The sequence below is a fragment of the Leuresthes tenuis genome, unplaced genomic scaffold (assembly GCF_036924035.1).
Source record: "Leuresthes tenuis unplaced genomic scaffold, fLeuTen1.0.hap1 SCAF_3, whole genome shotgun sequence".
NCBI classification, from domain to species: Eukaryota; Metazoa; Chordata; class Actinopteri; order Atheriniformes; family Atherinopsidae; genus Leuresthes; species Leuresthes tenuis.
The window spans coordinates 17,137,867-17,162,806 of record NW_027325357.1 but is presented as its reverse complement, the minus strand read 5'-3'; the positions used below and the strand labels follow the sequence as shown (position 1 = coordinate 17,162,806).

Genomic DNA, 24,940 nt, shown 5'->3' with positions numbered 1-24,940 from the left:
TGGAATAAATTAATATAAATGTGCAACGCTGCTAACTCAGCTGCACTTTAACACACAAACAGATAACTGACAGGCCTTTTTTTCCCCTGAGGGCTGAGTATTACTCCTGCAGGTGACTGTTCAGGGTCCTTTTTCCTCAAACTGTGCCTACAAAAGCCATCGCAGGATAGTTCTGTAACTGTAAAACATCTGCCGCTGCTCTCGTGACTCACATCTTCTTCTCCGCTACTATTGTCACGATAAGTTACAGGTCAAAGTGAAAACCAAGTGAAGCTGCGGCTCTCGTTTGCAGTAGTAGTAAATATCTCTTCCCTCAGAAGTGAAATGATCTAGCCTGATGGTCCACAAACCAACAATAAAGTATTTGTTGTTGTTGTTATTATTATTATTATCCAGAAGCTGCAGCGTCTTCGGGGCCCCGATTGTGAAAAGAAAACAGTCACTTACACAATATAAAATAAAGGATGCATCTGTTCACCGGCAGTTTTCACATTATTCCCATCGAATTGCCCTCTTATCGGCAGGATCTGCTCTGGACCGAGAACAGTTCGGTTTAAAGGGGCAACATTAAAAAAGCAGGTCCCAGATCAACTGTGTATGCACCTGCTAATCCTGTGGATTACTTCGGTTCTACCTTCTCTGTCGGTTCATTCAACCCGAACGACCTTAAAATGATCAAATGAGAATAATCCCTGGAGCGTCAGACAAAGTTGTCACTCAAAAAATTTCAAACGGCATAAAAAAAAAAAATGTAAAAAACGTTTCAAATTCAATTCGTTGTCTTTTTAATAATTACTGTCAGGCAAAACCCTTACGAACAATACATTTATGACAGGTATTCTTACAGTACAAGACAGAACTCAAGGGGATCAGGGCCCGTGGCATGGCCACACCTGACCTCTATAAAGTAAGACATTCATCGTCATTAGATTGTTCCAACTTTCACAGAGTTCACGAATGTATTTTGCGTTTGACTCGTATCAAACGCAGCAGTTTTCTTGATTACCTAGCAAATTCTAAAGACCTTGATAGAAACAGCAGAGTAGAAAAAAAAAACATTGTATAACAAGCAGAAGAATTCCTGATTTTTATCATAATTTCCTGTCAAGGTGATGGATGTACAATATATTGCTTTCAGGTGCTCAACTTAAAATGGGTACTCCAAGTCTCCCAAAAACACATTCTTCAGTATCGCCTCGCCCCTTTTTACTAATTTCTGGTCTCCTGCAGGTCAGACGGAGGTAGAGCGTCTCTGACCTCCGACTCAGAGCGGCCCGACTGTTAAACCAAAGGAGGAGCTGCCATATCAAGAAGTTACAGGAGCCAAACGTACAGTAGGACCAACAGCCCCTCCAAAAAAGTGCAGCTTTCCCATCATTCATCATCCATCAAGTGTCTGAACCTTGAACTTCTTGCCTTTTTCATAGAACTGAAACAGAATGTCTACAAAATTAAACTAAAACTATCCATGTTCACTGAGAGTCTTGAGCCTAAGACACAGTATCCAGTCACAGCAGTACATTTGAGGAGAAGAAAAAGATGAAATACAAATGACACAGGGATGAGTAATAAAAGTTTCCATCACTGACATTTTACATTAATTAAAAAAGCTGAACAGGAGGTAACACGGACTTTGGACTTCAGTCGGATTACTAGATTCCTCGTGGACGTATGCGATTATCCTCAAATGCGTACCTCTCTAACATTTAGTGCACTTAGATCAAATGTACAGTTACATATGAAATGCACAGCATCAACATTACAGGGACAACGCGTTTCAAACTCCAGAATCCGTGTTTCCTTTCCATGTAATAATGCTGTCTCAGGAGAGCGCCCGCTTGTTTCCAGACTCAACAGACACGAGACGGATTGTTGTTTCCGAAGCACGGACACACAACCCGGCGTTCAGCAGGACAAAGTCGCACCTGCACCCACGGTCGTCAGCCCACAAACCAACAACTGCTCCCACAGGCTGAGAGACCTGCGGCCTCATTTACGAAAAGGTTTTTGATTCTTTAGTTTAGACATAATCGAGCCTCCTGATCACTATTCAAGTTTGCGTTCTATTTAGCACGGCAAAAATTACCCGCCACCGTTATCTTTACCCGGATAATAATGCTAAATTGGTCTCCTTGACTCATGACTGTTTTTTGTTTTTTTTCTCTCCGTTATTTTTCAGCAGATCCTTTCAAAGTGACGACATCTGGGAAAAACATCAGACAACATTTTTCAGAAATGCAGCCCTCAGTTGCTTAGTACAAATCACAGCGAGAGAGGTACCTAAGCAGACCTCTGGGTGTAGAAGAGAATATAGGCCTGAGTGTTGCACACTTCCTCCACACTGCAAACCTTCATCTCAGAGTCATTACAGTGGACCCAGAAACCTGAGGAGGAGAAGACAAAACAAAAATGTGAGACACGCAACGGCGCTCGCCCACAGTAACTCACAGGACCTCAGAGGCTGATGTGAAGCAGCCGCAGCCTCCTCCTCACCTCCTTCTGTATTGTAGCAGTATGCGGTGTAGTGCCCTGAGCCGAAGCCTTTACCATGATGCATAACCACAGCAGACAGATCGTAGGTGAAGCCTCCTCTGTGGACAGAGTGACCCGCGTCTGTGCAGCAGTACGGTTTGATGTTCAGAACTTGGTCAAAGGCCACATGGACGCCGATTTTCTCCCTATGGTTCCGTCCCGACCATCTGCCACAAAACAGGGGCCAGTTAGTGTTACAAGAACGCCCATCTCAGGATGAAAATAACACACTCCTGCACTTTATGGACACACAATCGCTCCCGTTACAGTGAAATCACTTTGATTTGGGCTACAAAAGCCGAGAACAAAACAATATGGTAGCTCGGGTTGTTTTAAATGTGCTGAGAATTAAACACGTTACAAGATAACCTGCAGAGAAACTTGCCTGAAGCGTTTGAGGTGCAGCCGTAGAACCTGAGGTAAACGGTAGATCAGAAGCTGTTTACGCGCCTCTGACAGAACGAGGGGTTTGTGGGAGGATTTCCGTCTCCTTTCTGCAACCAAGAAACAACGTGATAGCGACTCCGCTCCAGATGAATCACAAGACCAACAGCTTTGCAAACATTAGGCATGGCTTTAGCAAAAAGACCCAGCGTCCTTTTGCAGACACGGTCCCCGTCATTGCCAACAGCAGCAGGCTTACGCTGCTCACTCAAACAAGAAGTTACTGCCCCCACCTCCTGCTCGGTATGTAAAACAGTGTGGCCCAGCTGCTGGAGGCACCCCCCACACCCCACCCAAAATGAATACTCCCGAGTAAAGTAATTAATAAAACGTGAATGAAGAATCTGAAATTAAATCAAGACTATTCGAAACAGTTCAATCTGCATTTACTGGACTTTTAAAGCATCGTAATTATGTTACATTTTGTTGTGCTTTCACAAAACTTATTTAAGACCTCATCCTGGTTAATAATCGTCAGATGATCAGTTATGTCTCATTCCAAGAAAACAAAATGATCAAAATGAGGATAAGACCAAAAACCAGGATAGTAACGTGCACATAAAGGTGCTTTAATATGGACACAACAGGAAAGAACACCGTCAGGATGGAAGAGAAACAGACTTTACATATTCAAATATCTAAATGATTATTTTGAATTCCAACGACAAAGTAAACAAATTGTGCTGCAGTACAGCAACGATGCTTCCGTTTGTCTTCCCTGACTAATACAGAGCACTACTTTCTTTTTCAAGCTCAAAGGCTCTGACGAGTTGAGTTAAGGTCATCTCAAGCCAACACAGTAAGGAAAGAGCCTTTGGTCACCAGCTCGGTTTCAAGGAGCCTGACAAGGAACAACAAAGCCCTTTCTGACTTGAGGCTTCGCTTGAACTAAGTCTTAAGAAGAAAGAAAACTTTCCCCGGCTCCTAAAAGAAAAAAAAAAACATTAAATCTAACAACGTGAAAATGTGAACCTTTTTATTAAAAATGACTGACTTTGCCCTCATGGTTTAGATAAATAACGGTTTGTGTGCCTTAAAAAAACGATGTTGTGTCAGACCTGAAGGGTAAAAGTATACAAATGCTGCGTCAGGGCAGGTTAAATGTCGGTCAGAGCGTGACATTTCCAACAAAAAGACGAGCAAACAGACGGTAAATGTAATATGCGTCAGGTTTGTGTTGCATCTAATGTTGTGCTCACTGTTGCAGTGGTTGCAGGCGTAGATGCTGCCTTCAAGCGCCTCCATCTCTGTAAACTTGGACAGCATCTCCGTGAGAGTGCAGCTCCGCTGGTAAGCTGTAGAGCCCGAGCCTTTGTCTGTGCAGTGGTATCGCTCCGGAAACTCCAAGGACAAATCCCAGAATGGCTCTACTGTGTTGGACTTGTGCTTACAAGACAGGCACGTCACCTGAAAACCAGAGGAGAGGAGAAAGAGAAGGAAAAATAACGAGGAGCGCACTACGAAGACATTTTGATTGCTTTTCTACTTCACGAAAGACCAAAACACAGAAATGAGACAAAAAATTAAATCCCATATTCAATGATCAATAATCTAGTATCAAAATATTTCAAAGCATACAACTACATTATCATTTTATTAGTTTATAACTTCAGTATAATTCTATTAATATCCCTATTATTTATGGTTATGGTATACACGTTAACCACAAAGCCACTGACTCACCCCTCGAAATAATCAATATGCATATTCAATGAGACACCCCCCACCGACTATTTGAAGCACAGCATCCTTTTTTGAGTCGTTTTTGAGTCATATTGAGTCATAGTCATAATATTGATTTCGTTGTCCACATTCAGGACAATCAAGTCAGTTATTCTTTCCAAACTTTTTGACGACTTCTCACAGAACAAAACAATAAAACAAATTAACCCTTTTCGTCCCTGCTGCCGTGTGTTTAAACCGTGTTTAAAACCGATTAAAGTTTGGTCTCACCTGGCTGAGTAGCTGGCCGTGAAAGATGGTGTTGAGAACCTTTAGCACTTGCTTGGACAGTTTCCTCTTTGTGATGGGGATAACTATCCTGCGTTTGGACCCCTCTGTGTCCAGCTCCTGCTGCACCTTGTCCAGCAGCTCACACAAGAACTCCTGGGCGTCCTGCTGGTCGTAACCGCGGAAAGCTGGGATGAGGTTCCACACAGAGTGCAGCATGGCGAAGGGAGACACCAAAGACCACCGGCCCGACCACATGACCCTGAAAAGTGTATGCAACTCATGGCACAGAGACATCTGCTGTCTGGTGGAGCAGCGAGGCTCCTTGGGCTGGACCAATTCTGCAGCTTGCGGGGAAGGTGGGACACTTTCTTTTTTGCCCACAGGCAAATTCCAACAGCCCGCCTTCCCCATGCGTCCAAGAGGGCCCTCTGACAACGCGCTGTTACCACTGGTGACAACGCCTCCTGCCATCCCCTTCATCCCCTGGGAGTGATTGGTCTTGGCCAACAGCTCCTCGGTCTCACACAGATCCAAAGTGAGAAAACACTCCCTGAATTTCTGCAGGTGGCTCAGCACTTGCAATATTGAGTTCATGTAGCACGTGTTCCCCAAGTTGCGCAGGCCAGTGACACCCGGAGGTCTCCGCCGCGTCACCGCGTGCGTGGAGTAGTATCTCCTCAGCTTGGCCGCTCTGCCATTCTGAGGAGCTTTGCGGGACAGGGGGAGCAGTGAAGGCTTCTTGGGAGGAGGAGGTAGGCGTTCTGGGGGGTCGCGAAATTTGCGAGGAATGAGTGTGATGGTTGAGCGTGGCGCCTGAGTAAGAAGCCGAGCACTCTTTCTAGGAGGAACACTGCCAAGTTCTTCCATGAGCCTCCTTTTTACCTCTCTCTTTTGTCTCCTCGCTTCCTCGAGTTTCTCTTTACGCCGATTCTGAAGCGCCTGGTGTTTGCCGATCCACATTCGAAGCATCTTCCCGAGGAGTGCTTTCCTCCTGTGGCGCAAGGCCAGCTGCATGGCAGGCTGCGGTCCACTCTCCCCGACCCAGGGGGTGCACTCCCTCCAAGTTGCAGAGCGAAGCGAACGCCTACCTGGACTCCGAACAGTAGAGAGCGCCCCTCTGAGAAGTTTGAGGTCTCCTTCTGCATTATCATTGAGTACATAGTCTCCACAGGCAAAGCAGAAGACATCCAGCTCACGCACCTCCATGGCCAGTGGGTGTTGTGACTCCTGAAAGTGTTTGAGCGAGTGCTCCTCCATGAAACGTCCACAGGCCACGTGGGAGCACTTGAGGCAGGCCCACACTGAATCGGTGGTGTTGCACTCCACGCAGTGCCATTTTTGTGGATTCAGGATGGAATGGTCTTGGCTCAGACGAAGACGCCCCACGTGTTTACAGCGATCCATCTCTCCAGATACACATGTGGCCTCAGCGATAGGACACACGTCCTGCAGCCAGACAGCAACTCATTCTGACGCAAGAGTGACAGGGAAAAGATTAAGATCAAGTGAAATGCACCGTTTAAATCTTTATTTAATTTTGAATCAATGAGCATGAACACACTCTGCTGCAGAGAAAAGAGAGAAAAAAATGCATACTGACTGTAAAGGTAGTTTGCTTGATCAGGGTTGGGACATCACATCATCAACACTCAGCTTGATCATCCATGTCCACGGTCACCGCCAGCACCAACAGGGTAAATCTGAGAAAAATCTGGTGAAAAGGTCTGTTTTTCAATTAAATCACGGGACTATAAATAGAACTCTAGTGAGAACGCAAAGCATATAAGGCCTTCGCAGATAAAGCTGAACATTTGTCAACATAAAAAATACCCAACAATTAGGACTGTCTCAAAATGTGAAATATTCCCCAAAACTTTTGCTATAAAAAAAAATATGCACAAAAATCACTGTTATATAGCCTTGGTTTGTTAAAATGAAAAATAAGTGTAATTTCATGCTTGGCTTTGGAAGAAAGTAGCAAAGAACATTTAAGATTAGTTTCACGGCTTTGACAACTTTCACTGCTTTTAAAAACAGGGAACAATATAACGGGCCTTTAGAATGTAACAGATGGTGTTCCCCAACAAGTTGGCCTTTTAACAAAAAAGCAGTGTGATCTGCGTCACATTTTAGATCGCTTTGAGCTGCCGAGAGCCTGATCAACTGGTCCCAATAAACTTCTCACATGTTATCATTACAAAAATAATGATCAATTGTCCGAACAAAAAAAAAAAAGAGCTTGGAGTAAAAATAACAATAAAAAACCAGATGTGTGCATCAACTTTGCTTTTCTCGTCCTCACACCTCGGGGGTCCCTTAGATTTATAGTATCTTGCCTTGCAAATCAAAGTGTAAAAAGTTGCGACTGTGTGCAGAGTTCAGACCAGCTCTGGCTGCTGCCCTGCTGCTAGTATCAGTTATCTAATGGTGTCATATACAGTGTGCATATCAAGTTTTAGGCACTTGACAAGTAACTTTACAGATGCTACTCGTCATTTTCCTGTGCCAAAAGATCTTTCAGGCTGTATTTTCACTTGGAATGAAGTATGTTAGCATGGTCCACCACTGCAATTACGGGGGAAAACGTCTGTTTGCCCATTTAAATGATGTGGACAATCAATGCTATTGTTGCTGGAGCAGCGCAATGCTACACCACTCGTTGCTTTTACCTTTCCCTCTTTGTGTAAGTCATTTACTACTTAAAACTAACATAACGCTGCTGGCGAGACACCAGCAACTCTCAGGTCGACGCAACTGGTTTCCAGCTGGTTGCGTGCACAAATCCTGATGTTGCTCTGTTGCAGCTGTGTGTTAACCGTCTATAATCTCATCTGACGCTGGTACTTATTGTTGTAACATGTCCACGGTGTCTGTCTGCGTTTTAAAGGCTGTTGTCGAGCTCAAACGGGCTGGCTATTCACGCCATGCTAGGCTACCCCATCACCGCCGTGTTCAACCAGAACAAAGAACAGTCAGAGAGCCACTCTCCAGGAACATCCAACAACTTTGTTGGTTTGAGGCAGCCCAGCGAGCAGTAAGTTAGCTAACACCGCTAACCATTAGCTACAGCGGCTCTGCACAGGGTTAGCGCTGCTTAGCCCTTTTCCTGTCTTACCTAAGAACGCACTTAGTGAAACACGCAGGATTTGCATGGCACCAAGTGGCTATTATTTGTGTTTTTAGCCTCACAACAGCTAGCATTAGCCACAGCGCTAACACGTTTGCTGAGGACAATCGAAGTTAACCTAATGGTTGTTGTTGGTCGCTAACGTTAACTAACGGCTTAGCTCGCGAGCGCACAGCGCCGTTAACCGCTAAAAAAAACTCCCCGGTTACCTTCACCGCGGGGAGCCCTTTACGGAGATGTGGCTGCAGTAACGCTGGGCCTCAACTATGCTCGTGACTACATTTGTATCGTCTGACAACGAAAAAGCTGGGTAACGCTACCTTCGCCAACATCCATCCATCCGGTACTCTCAGAGCCGCTGCTTGTTGTCCTCATCACAGATTGAACAACCCAACTCTCGATCCGAGCTCAGACCCCGCTGCTCTCATTGGGTTGAGGCTGAGCGGCAGCCTGGCTCTTATTGGCGGAACAGCTGAACAACAGGCTGCAGGATGGACCGTCCATCCGCCCACCCACCGAGGCCACATGGAACAATAACCGAGGCTGCTTTGCTAACCGGGCGAAGAGGACAACTGCCCACCAGCCCCTGACTCAAGTGGCCCCGGACACCGCACGTGCACCTCGTGTCAGCTGTTATGAGATATTCTGATCAAATGCACGGAGTTGCGTGTAGTTTAGAGGCGGAGGTAGCCGCGTTAAAAGCCGTGGTGGTGGGATTTCTTTTAAAATCTCGGGCCCCGTCTCCACGTATGATTGTACTTAAAGTTAACACAAGGTGACACCCGGCGCTGTCTGGGAAAACAAAGTGAGGCTGTGGAAAGTTTTTCAGGCTCTCAAGTTTCTCACAAGGGTTTGTTTTTAAGCGAGGGATTATTTTATGGTCTAAAGTTACTGTTTAGAATAAGTTTGACAGCATTACAGTTTGGAAAATTAAAGATAAAAAAAAAGATCCAATTCAGCTCTAATTATATTAGAAAAAATAGTGGCATAACCAATTATTACTTGATTATATTAACTTATTACATCATACGTTATTTAATTTTACCAGCTTGGATTTCTTATCTTCTTTATGTAAGTTAGTATGTTAATAATGCTAATAAACCATTAGCATTTACTATTCATGTTCCCAGGTTTGCTTGTTTGTGTCATGATGATCTGTGGAAAATCAAGTTAAATTCCCTTTGATTTACTCATTAATACATTGATAATATTTTAAGTCGAAGCAGCATCCCACATGTTGTAGAATACGCATCAGACACCTGCAGTTTGGTATCTTTTGGGTAATTTTGTCAGTATTTCACATTGTTTTCAGAGGGAATTAGGTATTTTTCTAATCAAATTCATTGCAATCTCTAATCTGATTTAACCCCAGCGTTAAATGTAGTACGTTTTGGGTAAAATAGTCAAACTGTCCCAAAATGAGAGATTCTGAACCCTACAATCAGATATTCATATACCTTATTCACTTAGCCTCCCCTGAAACTGTTTCAGTGACCAGTGGGATAGAATATAACTAAAGAAACCACATTGACGAGTGGGAGAAATTTACAGATTTTGTATTTCACAGAAGAAGCTGATGGTTTGTTAAAGATATACGAGCCAGAAATGCTTTAAAACCCACAAAGAACACAGCTGAAGTCTGTGACTGATTAGAAAATGGCCTTGACAGCAGCAATGGAGACTTTGTCTGCTTTCCTCTATAAGGCCTCTTTAATTAAAAAAACTCATCAAGTGAAATTGCTGCAAAGCTAAAGTCTCAAAAATGTGAAGTTCTTGTAGCATCACCACCTGCTTTACATTTATTGTCCACTTGATGGCGCAGTAGAGCAAATTAAGTGCCATGAAGCTTCGGCCCATTTGTGAACTACTCGGATGGAGAGCTTCAGTGCTTCGTGAGGCTTCATCTCGTCATCATTCTGGAACAAATCATCAATGCTGTGGCTAAAAAGAAAAGAGGCATTTGGGAGCCGACTGTCCGGTCTCAAATCAGTTCATACAAGAGGAGAGACAGAGGTGAAGCCCACTCAACAGGTGGGCGTGGAAAGTTTTCAGTGCTGCACATGCGCATGAAGGGATAAACCCACGAGGATCGCATTAAACGAAGGCCAAGATAAAAGCCAAGATAAAATAGAACACTTCTGAAAATTTCCCTTCCACACAATTGTCTCCAAAGAACCACAGCTTTTCCAAATCCAGCTCCTGGTACCGTTTCTCTTTTAAGGGAGAAAGTTTCACCACATAATGGGAGGCTGAGCTTTTGTGGAGGCAGCTGCCAGTCTGGGTGTGGAACACAGACACCATCTCTCTTCAGACTTAGCGTAAAACTTGCCTCTTTCAAAAAGGTTTTATCCCATTTCCCTGAACTCTTTTGCACCATTTGTCCTAATATACTGTGTCTTTATTGTATTCAATTTCAATAAAAATTCTTAAATACTTGAAGCACTGTTTCCTAAATACACACCATAGACTCACTTTTCTTCAGATGTTACACTTTTCATTGCAGGACTTCTTTTGAATCAGTCCAGTGTGTTAATGACGAGCTGATTTAACACGGACTGTATCAACTGCTTTACTTAAATAACCCGTCGTATAATCAGAACCCTAAAGGAGCAGTTTTTCCACAGTGACATTCTTTATTAGCAGAAATGCTATTTTAAGGGATTATTAACTTAGTCTGTGCTTGTCAAAACCAAATTCAAGATACATAAAATCTTTACAAAGTCTAAGTGATCATCATCAGTGCTGATGCTGGCTGTGCAGCGCAGATAAACATCGGTTCATTCCTTTCAAATTCAATGCGTGGGGTTATGGATTTTGAATTATTTTAAATTATTCTCATTGAATAAATCTGGATTCCTGCAACATGCTCCCTCGTAGATTTGTGATTTGCGCCTTTAGATTTCTCTTAGTAAAACGTTTCATTTCTAAAATATAAATAGAATCCAGACAACCATGATGTAATCTGACATATTTGACATAAATATAAACAAACCTAACTGTATATAGATATATATAAAAGTGCAATAATAGCAAACCATAAAGTGAGTAACAGCTTCTCCAAGTAAGTATTCTCCTGCAGACATCCAAAATTCACCTTCCAGATATCACGAATAATTCAATTTGTTCAAAGAAAATCACCTTTTAGTTGACAAGTAACACCTTTTCTTATTTTGATACAAAAACAAAAAAGTTTCCATACAAGTGTGTAATTTATTATTTCTTTTCTAATTTATTATTTTCTTTAAATCTTTGGGCAAATTCACACATAAATCAGTATAATAATCATCAGTGAAGGAACTCGTGCTTATTTGAATGACACAATAAGAGTTGTGAGAACAACGCACTGATACTTTCAGTCAGTGCAGCTGTTCAGTGTGAAAAGATTCATCTGAACACAAAGTATATGAATTTTAGATGTTATTTATTGATGGATTTATAACATAAATAATATAACACAGATGGTCTTGTGTGTGAATGCTAAACGCTGCTGTTGTTGTCTCTCTTGATCTTTTTGCTTTTGTACTTTCGCAGATGGTTTGGCGTCATAGATTTTTTGAAGCGCCTCCACAGTGAGATCACCTCTGGTCTTTCTTCATGGGGGGATTCCACGGGAAAAAGGGTTTCAATTGGAATAGATTCCTGAGTTTCCGCAGCGATTATGTCGACTTCTTCTTGTTTTGGTTCTTGTTCTTGAGACACGTCTTCTGTGGCATTTAAGTGATCTGGTGGTTGGAAGTCCTCTGCCTGTTTAGAGTCTGGCTCCATTTTGATGATGATGACAATTTCTTCTTGAAAGTCATTTGGAAGTATTTCAGTTTCTTTTTCCTCTGCGGGTACAGAAATCTTCTCAATCAGTGGAGACATTTCCTCTGTGTCTTGAGGTTCCTTGATGACTTCAGGCTGGTTGCTTTTTGCCGTGGGTTCTTCAGTCTTTTTAGAAGAAACGTTTTCTGTTGTTGGCTCTGAGACATCTTTTGCTTCTTGGACTAATTCCATTTCGACATAACTCAGCAGCTCTGGGACCATTTCTGGTTGTGGCGCTCCAGCCTGTTGAGTCAAGTCTGATGGAATAACTTCCTGTATGTCTTCAGAATCCATTTGAGTTTCTTTGTCATCTTCTGGTTCACAAATGTTCTCTGGGTCCTGGACAATAATCGGTGGAGACATTTCCTCGGTGTCTTGAGGTTCCTGGATGACTTCAGGCTGGTTGTTTGATGGAATTGAAGACTTCGTTAGTTCTGCCACCTTCTTTTCCAGTTCTTTTATTGCCTCCTCCTGTGCTGTTACTTTGGAGGCAAGTTGGATATTGGAGGCAGTCTTTTCGTTAAGTTGCTCTTTTAGCTCTTTGACAACTGACTCGTGTTGAGTTTTGGTTGCTTTGGTTGACAAAGAATATTCTAAAATGATTTGATTGCAATTCTTGAGCTCATGCTGACAGTTTAGGCGGTGATTACGCTCACACGTCAAAGTGTTTTCCACTGTCTTCAGTTGTTCTTCTGCTGCAACTCTTCTGTTGTTTTCTCGTGTAAGAAAGAAGTTCTTCTTCTGCAGCTTGGTCTTGATGACATCCATCTGATGGTATAAATAGTTGATCTGTGTAGTCCTGGAGTCCTCTGAGCGATAACTTGCGTCGTCGGTTGATGAAATGGGAAACTTCCACTTGACTTGACGAGTTACGGAGGCTTTGGGACGATCCTGTACGAGCTGGACATCCTCGGAGCGAGGAGTCGCAGCGGCAGCAGTGGCCTGGGATTGATCTTTTTCTGGCCTGTTGGTGGGTTCCTCATGACTCTTGTTGTTACTTTCATAAGTAAACATGGATGATTCCTGATGCTCCTCTTCATCTACAATGTCTCCCCACTGAAGTGGAGTAGATGATAGTTTGGTTTGACTCATTTTGTTTGCTGTTTTTAAGTGCTTGTCAAAATTACTTCTAAAGTAAGTGAACAAGCGTTGTTTTTAAGTGCTTGTCAAATTACTATTAAAGTAAGTATTTAAGATCGAGTGAAAACTGTTTGTCGAGACTTTCAAATGTTCTTCGAAAATTGGACGTCTTTCTTCGGATGAACTCCTAAGGAAATGTGAAAACATGGTTAAATTTCTGCCTTATATAACCTTGGGTTGACGTCATCTCCTTTGATGACAGCTCCTTTGAAGCAACATTGTGACTCATCATCAGCGAAGAGATCAGAATGTCGCCATGGCGACAGTCGCCAAGACTCAGACCAAGCCAACGCGTGTCCGCGTAGTCTGAGTTTTGGGCGCACCTGCGTAATGACGTACACTAATTGGGTCACGTGGTGTTAGTGGCGGACTATCACCTGTTCGCTAGCTTTTTAACGATTGATACTTGAAGATTGGAAATTAAATAAAGCAACCTTAACTGAAATTAGAACTTGCGTTTTGAACAGCAAGCGCGTCAGCAATAATTTAGTTTCCCCTATTCAGCTGCTCGGCGACTCGGAGGCTTGGCAAACAGTCGCCATCATGCTGCTTTTGCCTACCTATACCTGCCTCAGTCTCCAGCTCCCGTCTCAGTCAGCTCCAAGAGGAATTAACTCTATAAATCATCTTCAAACTTTCCCTGCTTTTCAGATGACTTTTGGGCCCTGGAGTCTGGTATCATGGCACTCAATGTAACCCACTGTAACAATAAAGCAGAACTCTGTAACCTTAAGGAGAAAGTTGTCTTTGCTTGAAAATGTCTTTGCTAGGCTACCCCATCATCACGTGCTCAACCAGAACAAAGAACAGTCAGAGAGCCACTCTCCAGTTGGATGTTCATCCAACAACTTTGTTTGTTTGAGGCAGCCCAGCGAGCAGTAAGTTTGCTAACCATTAGCTGCAGGATTTGCTGGTCACCAAGTGGCTATTATTTGTGTTTTTAGCCTCACAACAGCTAGCATTGGCCACAGAGGACAATTGCCCACCAGCCCCTGGCTCAATGGCCCCGCACACCGCACGTGCACCTCGTGTCAGCCGTTTTTATATATTCTGTTCAAATGCGCTGGGGGTGCGTGTCGCTTCGAGGCGGAGGTCGCCGTGTTAAAAGCTGTTTAATGCGATTTTAAGATTTCTCTGAAATCTTAATATCCCGGGGCCCGTCTCCACGTATGGTTGTACTTAAAGTTAACACAAGGTGACACCCGGCGCTGTCTGGGAGAACAAAGTGAGGCTGTGGAAAGTTTTTCACAAGGGTTTGTTTTTAATCGATGCATTATTTTATGATCCAAATTAAAAATCTGTTTAGAATAAATATGACAGAATTAACGCAATTGGGAGAATTGAAAATAAAAAATGAATTAATTAAAAAAATCCAATCGGCTCTAATTACATTAGAAAAAATAGTCACATTGTCAATAATTACTTCATTATATTGACTCGTTACATCATTTTAAATGTAGCATCAATACCTCACACAAAAGAGACTTTAGTGTACTTTTTAGTTATTTTATTTTAACAGCTTGGATTTCTTATCTTCTTTATGTAAGTCAGTAATATTAATGATAGTAATAAACCATGTTTACTATTCATGTTCCCAGGTTTGCTTGTTTGTGTCATGATGATCTGTGGAAAATCAAGTTAAATTCCCTTTGATTTACTCATTAATACATTGATAATATTTTAAGTCGAAGCAGCATCCCACATGTTGTAGAATACGCATCAGACACCTGCAGTTTGGTATCTTTTGGGTAATGTTGTCAGTATTTCACTTTGTTTTCAGAGGGAATTAGGTATTTTTCTAATCAAATTCATTTCAATCTCTAATCTGATTTAACCCCAATGTTGGATGTAGTTCGTTTTGGGTAAAATAGTCAACCTGTCCCAAAATGAGAGATTCTGAACCCTACAATCAGATATTCATATACCTTCTTCACTTAGCCTCCCCTGAAACTGTTTCAGTGACCAGTGGGAGAGAATATAACTAAAGAAACCACATTGACGAGTGGGAGAAATTTACAGATTTTGTATTTCACAGAAGAAGCTGATGGTTTGTTAAAGATATACGAGCCAGAAATGCTTTAAAACCCACAAAGAACACAGCTGAAGTCTGTGACTGATTAGAAAATGGCCTTGACAGCAACAATGGAGACTTTGTCTGCTTTCCTCTATAAGGCCTCTTTAATTAAAAAAAGTCATCAAGCAGGTGAAATTGCTGCAAAGCTAAAGTCTCAAAAATGTGAAGTTCTTGTAGCATCACCACCTGCTTTACATTTATTGTCCACTTGATGGCGCCGTAGAGCAAATTAAGCCGTCGTAATATAGAACCGTCAAGGAGCAGTTTTTCCACAGTGACATTCTTTATTAGCAGAAATGCTATTTTAAGGGATTTTTAACTTAGTCTGCGCTTGTCAAAACCAAATTCAAGATACATAAAATCTTTACAAAGTCTAAGTGATCATCATCAGTGCTGATGCTGGCTGTGCAGCGCAGATAAACATCAGTTCATTCCTTTCAAATTCCATGCGTGGGGTTATGGATTTTAAATATCCATAAATACATTCTCATTTAATAAATCTGGATTCCTGCAACATGCTCCCTCGTAGATTTGTGATTTGCGCCTTTAGATTTCTCTTAGTAAAACGTTTCATTTCTAAAATCTAAATCTAATCCAGACAACCATGATGTAATCTGACATATTTGACATAAATATAAAAAAACCTAACCGTATATAGATATATATAAAAGTGCAATAATAGCAAACCATAAAGTGAGTAACAGCTTCTCCAAGTAAGTATTCTCCTGCAGACATCCCAAATTCACCTTCCAGATATCACGAATAATTCAATTTGTTCAAAGAAAATCACCTTTTAGTTGACAAGTAACACCTTTTCTTATTTTGATACAAAAAGAAAAAAGTTTCCATACAAGTGTGTAATTTAGGATTTCTTTTCTAATTTTATTTAAATCTTTGGGCAAATTCACACATAAATCAGTATAATAATCATCAGTGAAGGAACTCGTGCTTATTTGAATGACACAATAAGAGTTGTGAGAACAACGCACTGATACTTTCAGTCAGTGCAGCTGTTCAGTGTGAAAAGATTCATCTGAACACAAAGTATATGAATTTTAGTTGTTATTTATTGATGGATTTATAACATAAATAATATAACACAGATGGCCTTGTGTGTGAATGCTAAACGCTGCTGTTGTTGTCTCTCTTGATCTTTTTGCTTTTGTATTTTCGCAGATGGTTTGGCGTCATAGATTTTTTGAAGCGCCTCCACAGTGAGATCACCTCTGGTCTTTCTTCATGGGGGGATTCCACGGGAAAAAGGGTTTCAATTGGAATAGATTCCTGTGTTTCCGCAGCGATTATGTCGACTTCTTCTTGTTTTGGTTCTTGTTCTTGAGACACGTCTTCTGTGGCATTTAAGTGATCTGGTGGTTGGAAGTCCTCTGCCTGTTTAGAGTCTGGTTCCATTTTGATGATGATGACAATTTCTTCTTGAAAGTCATTTGGAAGTATTTCAGTTTCTTTTTCCTCTGCGGGTACAGAAATCTTCTCAATCGGTGGAGACATTTCCTCGGTGTCTTGAGGTTCCTTGATGACTTCAGGCTGGTTGTTTTTTGCCGTGGGTTCTTCAGTCTTTTTGGAAGAAACGTTTTCTGTTGTTGGCTCTGAGACATCTTTTGCTTCTTGGACTAATTCCATTTCGACATAACTCAGCAGCTCTGGGACCATTTCTGGTTGTGGCGCTCCAGCCTGTTGAGTCAAGTCTGATGGAATAACTTCCTGTATGTCTTCAGAATCCATTTGAGTTTCTTTGTCATCTTCTGGTTCACAAATGTTCTCTGGGTCCTGGACAATAATCGGTGGAGACATTTCCTCTGTGTCTTGAGGTTCCTTGATGACTTCAGGCTGGTTGTTTGATGGAATTGAAGACTTCGTTAGTTCTGCCACCTTCTTTTCCAGTTCTTTTATTGCCTCCTCCTGTCCTGTTACTTTGGAGGCAAGTTGGATATTGGAGGCAGTCTTTTCGTTAAGTTGCTCTTTTAGCTCTTTGACAACTGACTCGTGTTGAGTTTTGGTTGCTTTGGTTGACAAAGAATATTCTAAAATGATTTGATTGCAATTCTTGAGCTCATGCTGACACTTTAGGCGGTGATTACGCTCACACGTCAAAGTGTTTTCCACTGTCTTCAGTTGTTCTTCTGCTGCAACTCTTCTGTTGTTTTCTCGTGTAAGAAAGAAGTTCTTCTTGTGCAGCTTGGTCTTGATGACATCCACCTGATGGTATAAATAGTTGATCTGTGTAGTCCTGGAGTCCTCTGAGCGATAACTTGCGTCGTCGGTTGATGAAATGGGAAACTTCCACTTGACTTGACGAGTTGCGGAGGCTTTGGGACGATCCTGTACGAGCTGGACATCCTCGGAGCGAGGAGTCGCAGCGGCAGCAGTGGCCTGGGATTGATCTTTTTCTGGCCTGTTGGTGGGTTCCTCATGACTTTTGTTGTTACTTTCAAAAGTAAACATGGAGGATTCCTGACGCTCCTCTTCATCTACAATGTCTCCCCACTGAAGTGGAGTACATGATAGTTTGGTTTGACTCATTTTGTTTGCTGTTTTTAAGTGCTTGTCAAAATTACTTCTAAAGTAAGTGAACAAGCGTTGTTTTTAAGTGCTTGTCAAATTACTATTAAAGTAAGTATTTAAGATCGAGTGAAAACGGTTTGTCGAGACTTTCAAATGTTCTTCGAAAATTGGACGTCTTTCTTCGGATGAACTCCTAAGGAAATGTGAAAACATGGTTAAATTTCTGCCTTATATAACCTTGGGTTGACGTCATCTCCTTTGATGACAGCTCCTTTGAAGCAACATTGTGACTCATCATCAGCGAAGAGATCAGAATGTCGCCATGGCGACAGTCGCCAAGACTCAGACCAAGCCAACGCGTGTCCGCGTAGTCTGAGTTTTGGGCGCACCTGCGTAATGACGTACACTAATTGGGTCACGTGGTGTTAGTGGCGGACTATCACCTGTTCGCTAGCTTTTTAACAATTGATACTTGAAGATTGGAAATTAAATAAAGCAACCTTAACTGAAATTAGAACTTGCGTTTTGAACAGCAAGCGCGTCAGCAATAATTTAGTTTCCCCTATTCAGCTGCTGGGCGACTCGGAGGCTTGGCAAACAGTCGCCATCATGCTGCTTTTGCCTACCTATACCTGCCTCAGTCTCCAGCTCCCGTCTCAGTCAGCTCCAAGAGGAATTAACTCTATAAATCATCTTCAAACTTTCCCTGCTTTTCAGATGACTTTTGGGCCCTGGAGTCTGGTATCACGGTAGTCAATGTAACCCACTGTAACAATAAAGCAGAACTCTGTAACCTTAAGGAGAAAGTTGTCTTTGCTTGAAAATGTCTTTGCTAGGCTACCCCATCATCACGTGCTCAACCAGAACAAAGAACAGTCAGAGAGCCACTCTCCAGTTGGATGTTCATCCAACAACTTTGTTTGTTTGAGGCAGCCCAGCGAGCAGTAAGTTAGCTAACCATTAGCTGCAGGATTTGCTGGTCACCAAGTGGCTATTATTTGTGTTTTTAGCCTCACAACAGCTAGCATTGGCCACAGAGGACAATTGCCCACCAGCCCCTGGCTCAATGGCCCCGCACACCGCACGTGCACCTCGTGTCAGCCGTTTTTATATATTCTGTTCAAATGCGCTGGGGGTGCGTGTCGCTTCGAGGCGGAGGTCGCCGTGTTAAAAGCTGTTTAATGCGATTTTAAGATTTCTTTGAAATCTTAATATCCCGGGGCCCGTCTCCACGTATGATTGTACTTAAAGTTAACACAAGGTGACACCCGGCGCTGTCTGGGAGAACAAAGTGAGGCTGTGGAAAGTTTTTCACAAGGGTTTGTTTTTAATCGATGCATTATTTTATGTTCCAAATTAACAATCTGTTTAGAATAAATATGACAGAATTAACGCAATTGGGAGAATTGAAAATAAAAAATGAATTAATTAAAAAAATCCAATCGGCTCTAATTACATTAGAAAAAAATAGTCACATTGTCAATAATTACTTCATTATATTGACTCGTTACATCATTTTAAATGTAGCATCAATACCTCACACAAAAGAGACTTTAGTGTACTTTTTAGTTATTTCATTTTAACAGCTTGGATTTCTTATCTTCTTTATGTAAGTCAGTAATATTAATGATAGTAATAAACCATGTTTACTATTCATGTTCCCAGGTTAGCTTGTTTGTGTCATGATGATCTGTGGAAAATCAAGTGAAATTCCCTTTGATTTACTCATTGATACATTAATAATATTTTAAGTCGAAGCAGCATCCCACATGTTGTAGAATACGCATCAGACACCTGCAGTTTGGTATCTTTTGGGTAATTTTGTCAGTATTTCACTTTGTTTTCAGAGGGAATTAGGTATTTTTCTAATCAAATTCATTGCGATCTCTAATCTGATTTAACCCCAAAGTTAGATGTAGTTCGTTTTGGGTAAAATAGTCAACCTGTCCCAAAATGAGAGATTCTGAACCCTACAATCAGATATTCATATACCTTCTTCACTTAGCCTCCCCTGAAACTGTTTCAGTGACCAGTGGGAGAGAATATAACTAAAGAAACCACATTGACGAGTGGGAGAAATTTACAGATTTTGTATTTCACAGAAGAAGCTGATGTTTTGTTAAAGATATACGAGCCAGAAATGCTTTAAAACCCACAAAGAACACAGCTGAAGTCTGTGACTGATTAGAAAATGGCCTTGACAGCAGCAATGGAGACTTTGTCTGCTTTCCTCTATAAGGCCTCTTTAATTAAAAAAAGTCATCAAGTAGGTGAAATTGCTGCAAAGCTAAAGTCTCAAAAATGTGAAGTTCTTGTAGCATCACCACCTGCTTTACATTTATTGTCCCCTTGATGGCGCAGTAGAGCAAATTAAGTGCCATGAAGCTTCGGCCCATTTGTGAACTACTCGGATGGAGAGCTTCAGTGCTTCGTGAGGCTTCATCTCGTCATCATTCTGGAACAAATCATCAATGCTGTGGCTAAAAAGAAAAGAGGCATTTAGGAGCCGACTGTCCGGTCTCAAATCAATTCAACCAAGAGGAGAGACAGAGGTGAGGCCCACTCAACAGGTGGGCGTGGAAAGTTTTCAGTGCTGCACATGCGCATGAAGGGATAAACCCACGAGGATCGCATTAAACGAAGGCCAAGATAAAAGCCAAAATAAAATAGAACACTTCTGAAAATTTCCCTTCCACACAATTGTCTCCAAAGAACCACAGCTTTTCCAAATCCAGCTCCTGGTACCGTTTCTCTTTTAAGGGAGAAAGTTTCACCACATAATGGGAGGCTGAGCTTTTGTGGAGGCAGCTGCCAGTCTGGGTGTGGAACACAGACACCATCTCTCTTCAGACTTAGCGTAAAACTTGCCTCTTTCAAAAAGGTTTTATCCCATTTCCCTGAACTCTTTTGCACAATTTGTCCTAATATACTGTGTCTTTATTGTATTCAATTTCAATAAAAATACCTAAATATTAAAGCACTGTTTCCTAAATACACACACCATAGACTCACTTTTCTTCAGATGTTACACTTTTCATTGCAGGACTTCTTTTGAATCAGTCCAGTGTGTTAATGACGAGCTGATTTAACACGGACTGTATCAACTGCTTTACTTAAATAACCCGTCGTATAATCAGAACCGTAAAGGAGCAGTTTTTCCACAATGACATTCTTTATTAGCAGAAATGCTATTTTAAGGGATTATTAACTTAGTCTGTGCTTGTCAAAACCAAATTCAAGATACATAAAATCTTTACAAAGTCTAAATGATCATCATCAGTGCTGATGCTGGCTGTGCAGCGCAGATAAACATCAGTTCATTCCTTTCAAATTCCATGCGTGGGGTTATGGATTTTAAATTATTTTAAATTATTCTCATTGAATAAATCTGGATTCCTGCAACATGCTCCCTCGTAGATTTGTGATTTGCGCCTTTAGATTTCTCTTAGTAAAACGTTTCATTTCTAAAATCTAAATCTAATCCAGACAACCATGATGTAATCTGACATATTTGACACATAAATATAAAAAACCTAACTGTATATAGATATATATAAAAGTGCAATAATAGCAAACCATAAAGTGAGTAACAGCTTCTCCAAGTAAGTATTCTCCTGCAGACATCCAAAATTCACCTTCCAGATATCAAGAATAATTCAATTTGTTCAAAGAAAATCACCTTTTAGTTGACAAGTAACACCTTTTCTGATTTTGATACAAAAACAAAAAAGTTTCCATACAAGTGTGTAATTTAGGATTTCTTTTCTAATTTTATTTAAATCTTTGGGCAAATTCACACATAAATCAGTATAATAATCATCAGTGAAGGAACTCGTGCTTATTTGAATGACACAATAAGAGTTGTGAGAACAACGCACTGATACTTTCAGTCAGTGCAGCTGTTCAGTGTGAAAAGATTCATCTGAACACAAAGTACATGAATTTTAGTTGTTATTTATTGATGGATTTATAACATAAATAATATAACACAGATGGTCTTGTGTGTGAATGCTAAACGCTGCTGTTGTTGTCTCTCTTGATCTTTTTGCTTTTGTATTTTCGCAGATGGTTTGGCGTCATAGATTTTTTGAAGCGCCTCCACAGTGAGATCACCTCTGGTCTTTCTTCATGGGGGGATTCCACGGGAAAAAGGGTTTCAATTGGAATAGATTCCTGTGTTTCCGCAGCGATTATGTCGACATCTTCTTGTTTTGGTTCTTGTTCTTGAGACACGTCTTCTGTGGCATTTAAGTGATCTGGTGGTTGGAAGTCCTCTGCCTGTTTAGAGTCTGGTTCCATTTTGATGATGATGACAATTTCTTCTTGAAAGTCATTTGGAAGTATTTCAGTTTCTTTTTCCTCTGCAGGTACAGAAATCTTCTCAATCGGTGGAGACATTTCCTCGGTGTCTTGAGGTTCCTTGATGACTTCAGGCTGGTTGCTTTTTGCCGTGGGTTCTTCAGTCTTTTTGGAAGAAACGTTTTCTGTTGTTGGCTCTGAGACATCTTTTGCTTCTTGGACTAATTCCATTTCGACATAACTCAGCAGCTCTGGGACCATTTCTGGTTGTGGCGCTCCAGCCTGTTGAGTCAAGTCTGATGGAATAACTTCCTGTATGTCTTCAGAATCCATTTGAGTTTCTTTGTCATCTTCTGGTTCACAAATGTTCTCTGGGTCCTGGACAATAATCGGTGGAGACATTTCCTCGGTGTCTTGAGGTTCCTGGATGACTTCAGGCTGGTTGTTTGATGGAATTGAAGACTTCGTTAGTTCTGCCACCTTCTTTTCCAGTTCTTTTATTGCCTCCTCCTGTGCTGTTACTTTGGAGGCAAGTTGGATATTGGAGGCAGTCTTTTCATTAAGTTGCTCTTTTAGCTCTTTGACAACTGACTCGTGTTGAGTTTTGGTTGCTTTGGTTGACAAAGAATATTCTAAAATGATTTGATTGCAATTCTTGAGCTCATGCTGACACTTTAGGCGGTGATTACGCTCACACGTCAAAGTGTTTTCCACTGTCTTCAGTTGTTCTTCTGCTGCAACTCTTCTGTTGTTTTCTCGTGTAAGAAAGAAGTTCTTCTTCTGCAGCTTGGTCTTGATGACATCCACCTGATGGTATAAATAGTTGATCTGTGTAGTCCTGGAGTCCTCTGAGCGATAACTTGCGTCGTCGGTTGATGAAATGGGAAACTTCCACTTGACTTGACGAGTTGCGGAGGCTTTGGGACGATCCTGTACGAGCTGGACATCCTCGGAGCGAGGAGTCGCAGCGGCAGCAGTGGCCTGGGATTGATCTTTTTCTGGCCTGTTGGTGGGTTCCTCATGACTCTTGTTGTTACTTTCATAAGTAAACATGGAGGATTCCTGACGCTCCTCTTCATCTACAATGTCTCCCCACTGAAGTGGAGTACATGATAGTTTGGTTTGACTCATTTTGTTTGCTGTTTTTAAGTGCTTGTCAAAATTACTTCTAAAGTAAGTGAACAAGCGTTGTTTTTAAGTGCTTGTCAAATTACTATTAAAGTAAGTATTTAAGATCGAGTGAAAACGGTTTGTCGAGACTTTCAAATGTTCTTCGAAAATTGGACGTCTTTCTTCGGATGAACTCCTAAGGAAATGTGAAAACATGATTAAATTTCTGCCTTAAATAACCTTGGGTTGACGTCATCTCCTTTGATGACAGCTCCTTTGAAGCAACATTGTGACTCATCATCAGCGAAGAGATCAGAATGTCGCCATGGCGACAGTCGCCAAGACTCAGACCAAGCCAACGCGTGTCCGCGTAGTCTGAGTTTTGGGCGCACCTGCGTAATGACGTACACTAATTGGGTCACGTGGTGTTAGTGGCGGACTATCACCTGTTCGCTAGCTTTTTAACGATTGATACGTGAAGATTGGAAATTAAATAAAGCAACCTTAACTGAAATTAGAACTTGCGTTTTGAACAGCAAGCGCGTCAGCAATAATTTAGTTTCCCCTATTCAGCTGCTGGGCGACTCGGAGGCTTGGCAAACAGTCGCCATCATGCTGCTTTTGCCTACCTATACCTGCCTCAGTCTCCAGCTCCCGTCTCAGTCAGCTCCGAGAGGAATTAACTCTATAAATCATCTTCAAACTTTCCCTGCTTTTCAGATGACTTTTGGGCCCTGGAGTCTGGTATCACGGTAGTCAATGTAACCCACTGTAACAATAAAGCAGAACTCTGTAACCTTAAGGAGAAAGTTGTCTTTGCTTGAAAATGTCTTTGCTAGGCTACCCCATCATCACGTGCTCAACCAGAACAAAGAACAGTCAGAGAGCCACTCTCCAGTTGGATGTTCATCCAACAACTTTATTTGTTTGAGGCAGCCCAGCGAGCAGTAAGTTAGCTAACCATTAGCTGCAGGATTTGCTGGTCACCAAGTGGCTATTATTTGTGTTTTTAGCCTCACAACAGCTAGCATTGGCCACAGAGGACAATTGCCCACCAGCCCCTGGCTCCAATGGCCCCGTACACCGCACGTGCACCTCGTGTCAGCCGTTTTGATATATTCTGTTTAAATGCGCTGGGGGTGCGTGTCGCTTCGAGACGGAGGTCGCCGTGTTAAAAGCTGTTTAATGCGATTTTAAGATTTCTCTGAAACGTTAATATCCCGGGGCCCGTCTCCACGTATGATTGTACTTAAAGTTAACACAAGGTGACACCCGGCGCTGTCTGGGAGAACAAAGTGAGGCTGTGGAAAGTTTTTCACAAGGGTTTGTTTTTAATCGATGCATTATTTTATGTTCCAAATTAACAATCTGTTTAGAATAAATATGACAGAATTAACGCAATTGGGAGAATTGAAAATAAAAAATGAATAAATTAAAAAAATCAAATCAGCTCTAATTACATTTGAGAAAAATAATCATATTGTCAATAATTACTTAATTATATTGATTCGTTACATCTTTTAAATGTAGCATCAATACCTCACACAAAAGAGACTTTAGTGTACTTTTTAGTTATTTCATTTTAACAGCTTGGATTTCTTATCTTCTTTATGTAAGTCAGTAATATTAATGATAGTAATAAACCATGTTTACTATTCATGTTCCCAGGTTAGCTTTTTTGTGTCATGATGATCTGTGGAAAATCAAGTTAAATTCCCTTTGATTTACTCATTAATACATTAATAATATTTTAAGTCGAAGCAGCATCCCACATGTTGTAGAATACGCATCAGACACCTGCAGTTTGGTATCTTTTGGGTAATTTTGTCAGTATTTCACTTTGTTTTCAGAGGGAATTAGGTATTTTTCTAATCAAATTCATTGCAATCTCTAATCTGATTTAACCCCAACGTTAGATGTAGTTAGTTTTGGGT

General features: G+C 41.4%; 2 protein-coding genes across 2 annotated transcripts in view; one reads left to right on the top strand and one right to left on the bottom strand.

The window, feature by feature from the left end:
* dstyk (dual serine/threonine and tyrosine protein kinase) overlaps positions 1-24,940 on the top strand; it is a 95,743-nt gene that overhangs the window by 6,148 nt on the left and 64,655 nt on the right. The window lies entirely within an intron of this gene.
* usp49 (ubiquitin specific peptidase 49) lies at positions 1,204-8,466 on the bottom strand. The gene is made up of 7 exons (XM_072382181.1): positions 8,377-8,466; positions 6,530-6,640; positions 4,930-6,398; positions 4,176-4,383; positions 2,918-3,026; positions 2,494-2,699; positions 1,204-2,384 (listed from the first exon to the last, which is right to left on the bottom strand). Exons 3-7 carry the CDS (start codon positions 6,331-6,333, stop codon positions 2,281-2,283), a joined length of 2,031 nt encoding a protein of 676 aa, XP_072238282.1. The 5' UTR covers positions 6,334-6,398; positions 6,530-6,640; positions 8,377-8,466; the 3' UTR covers positions 1,204-2,280.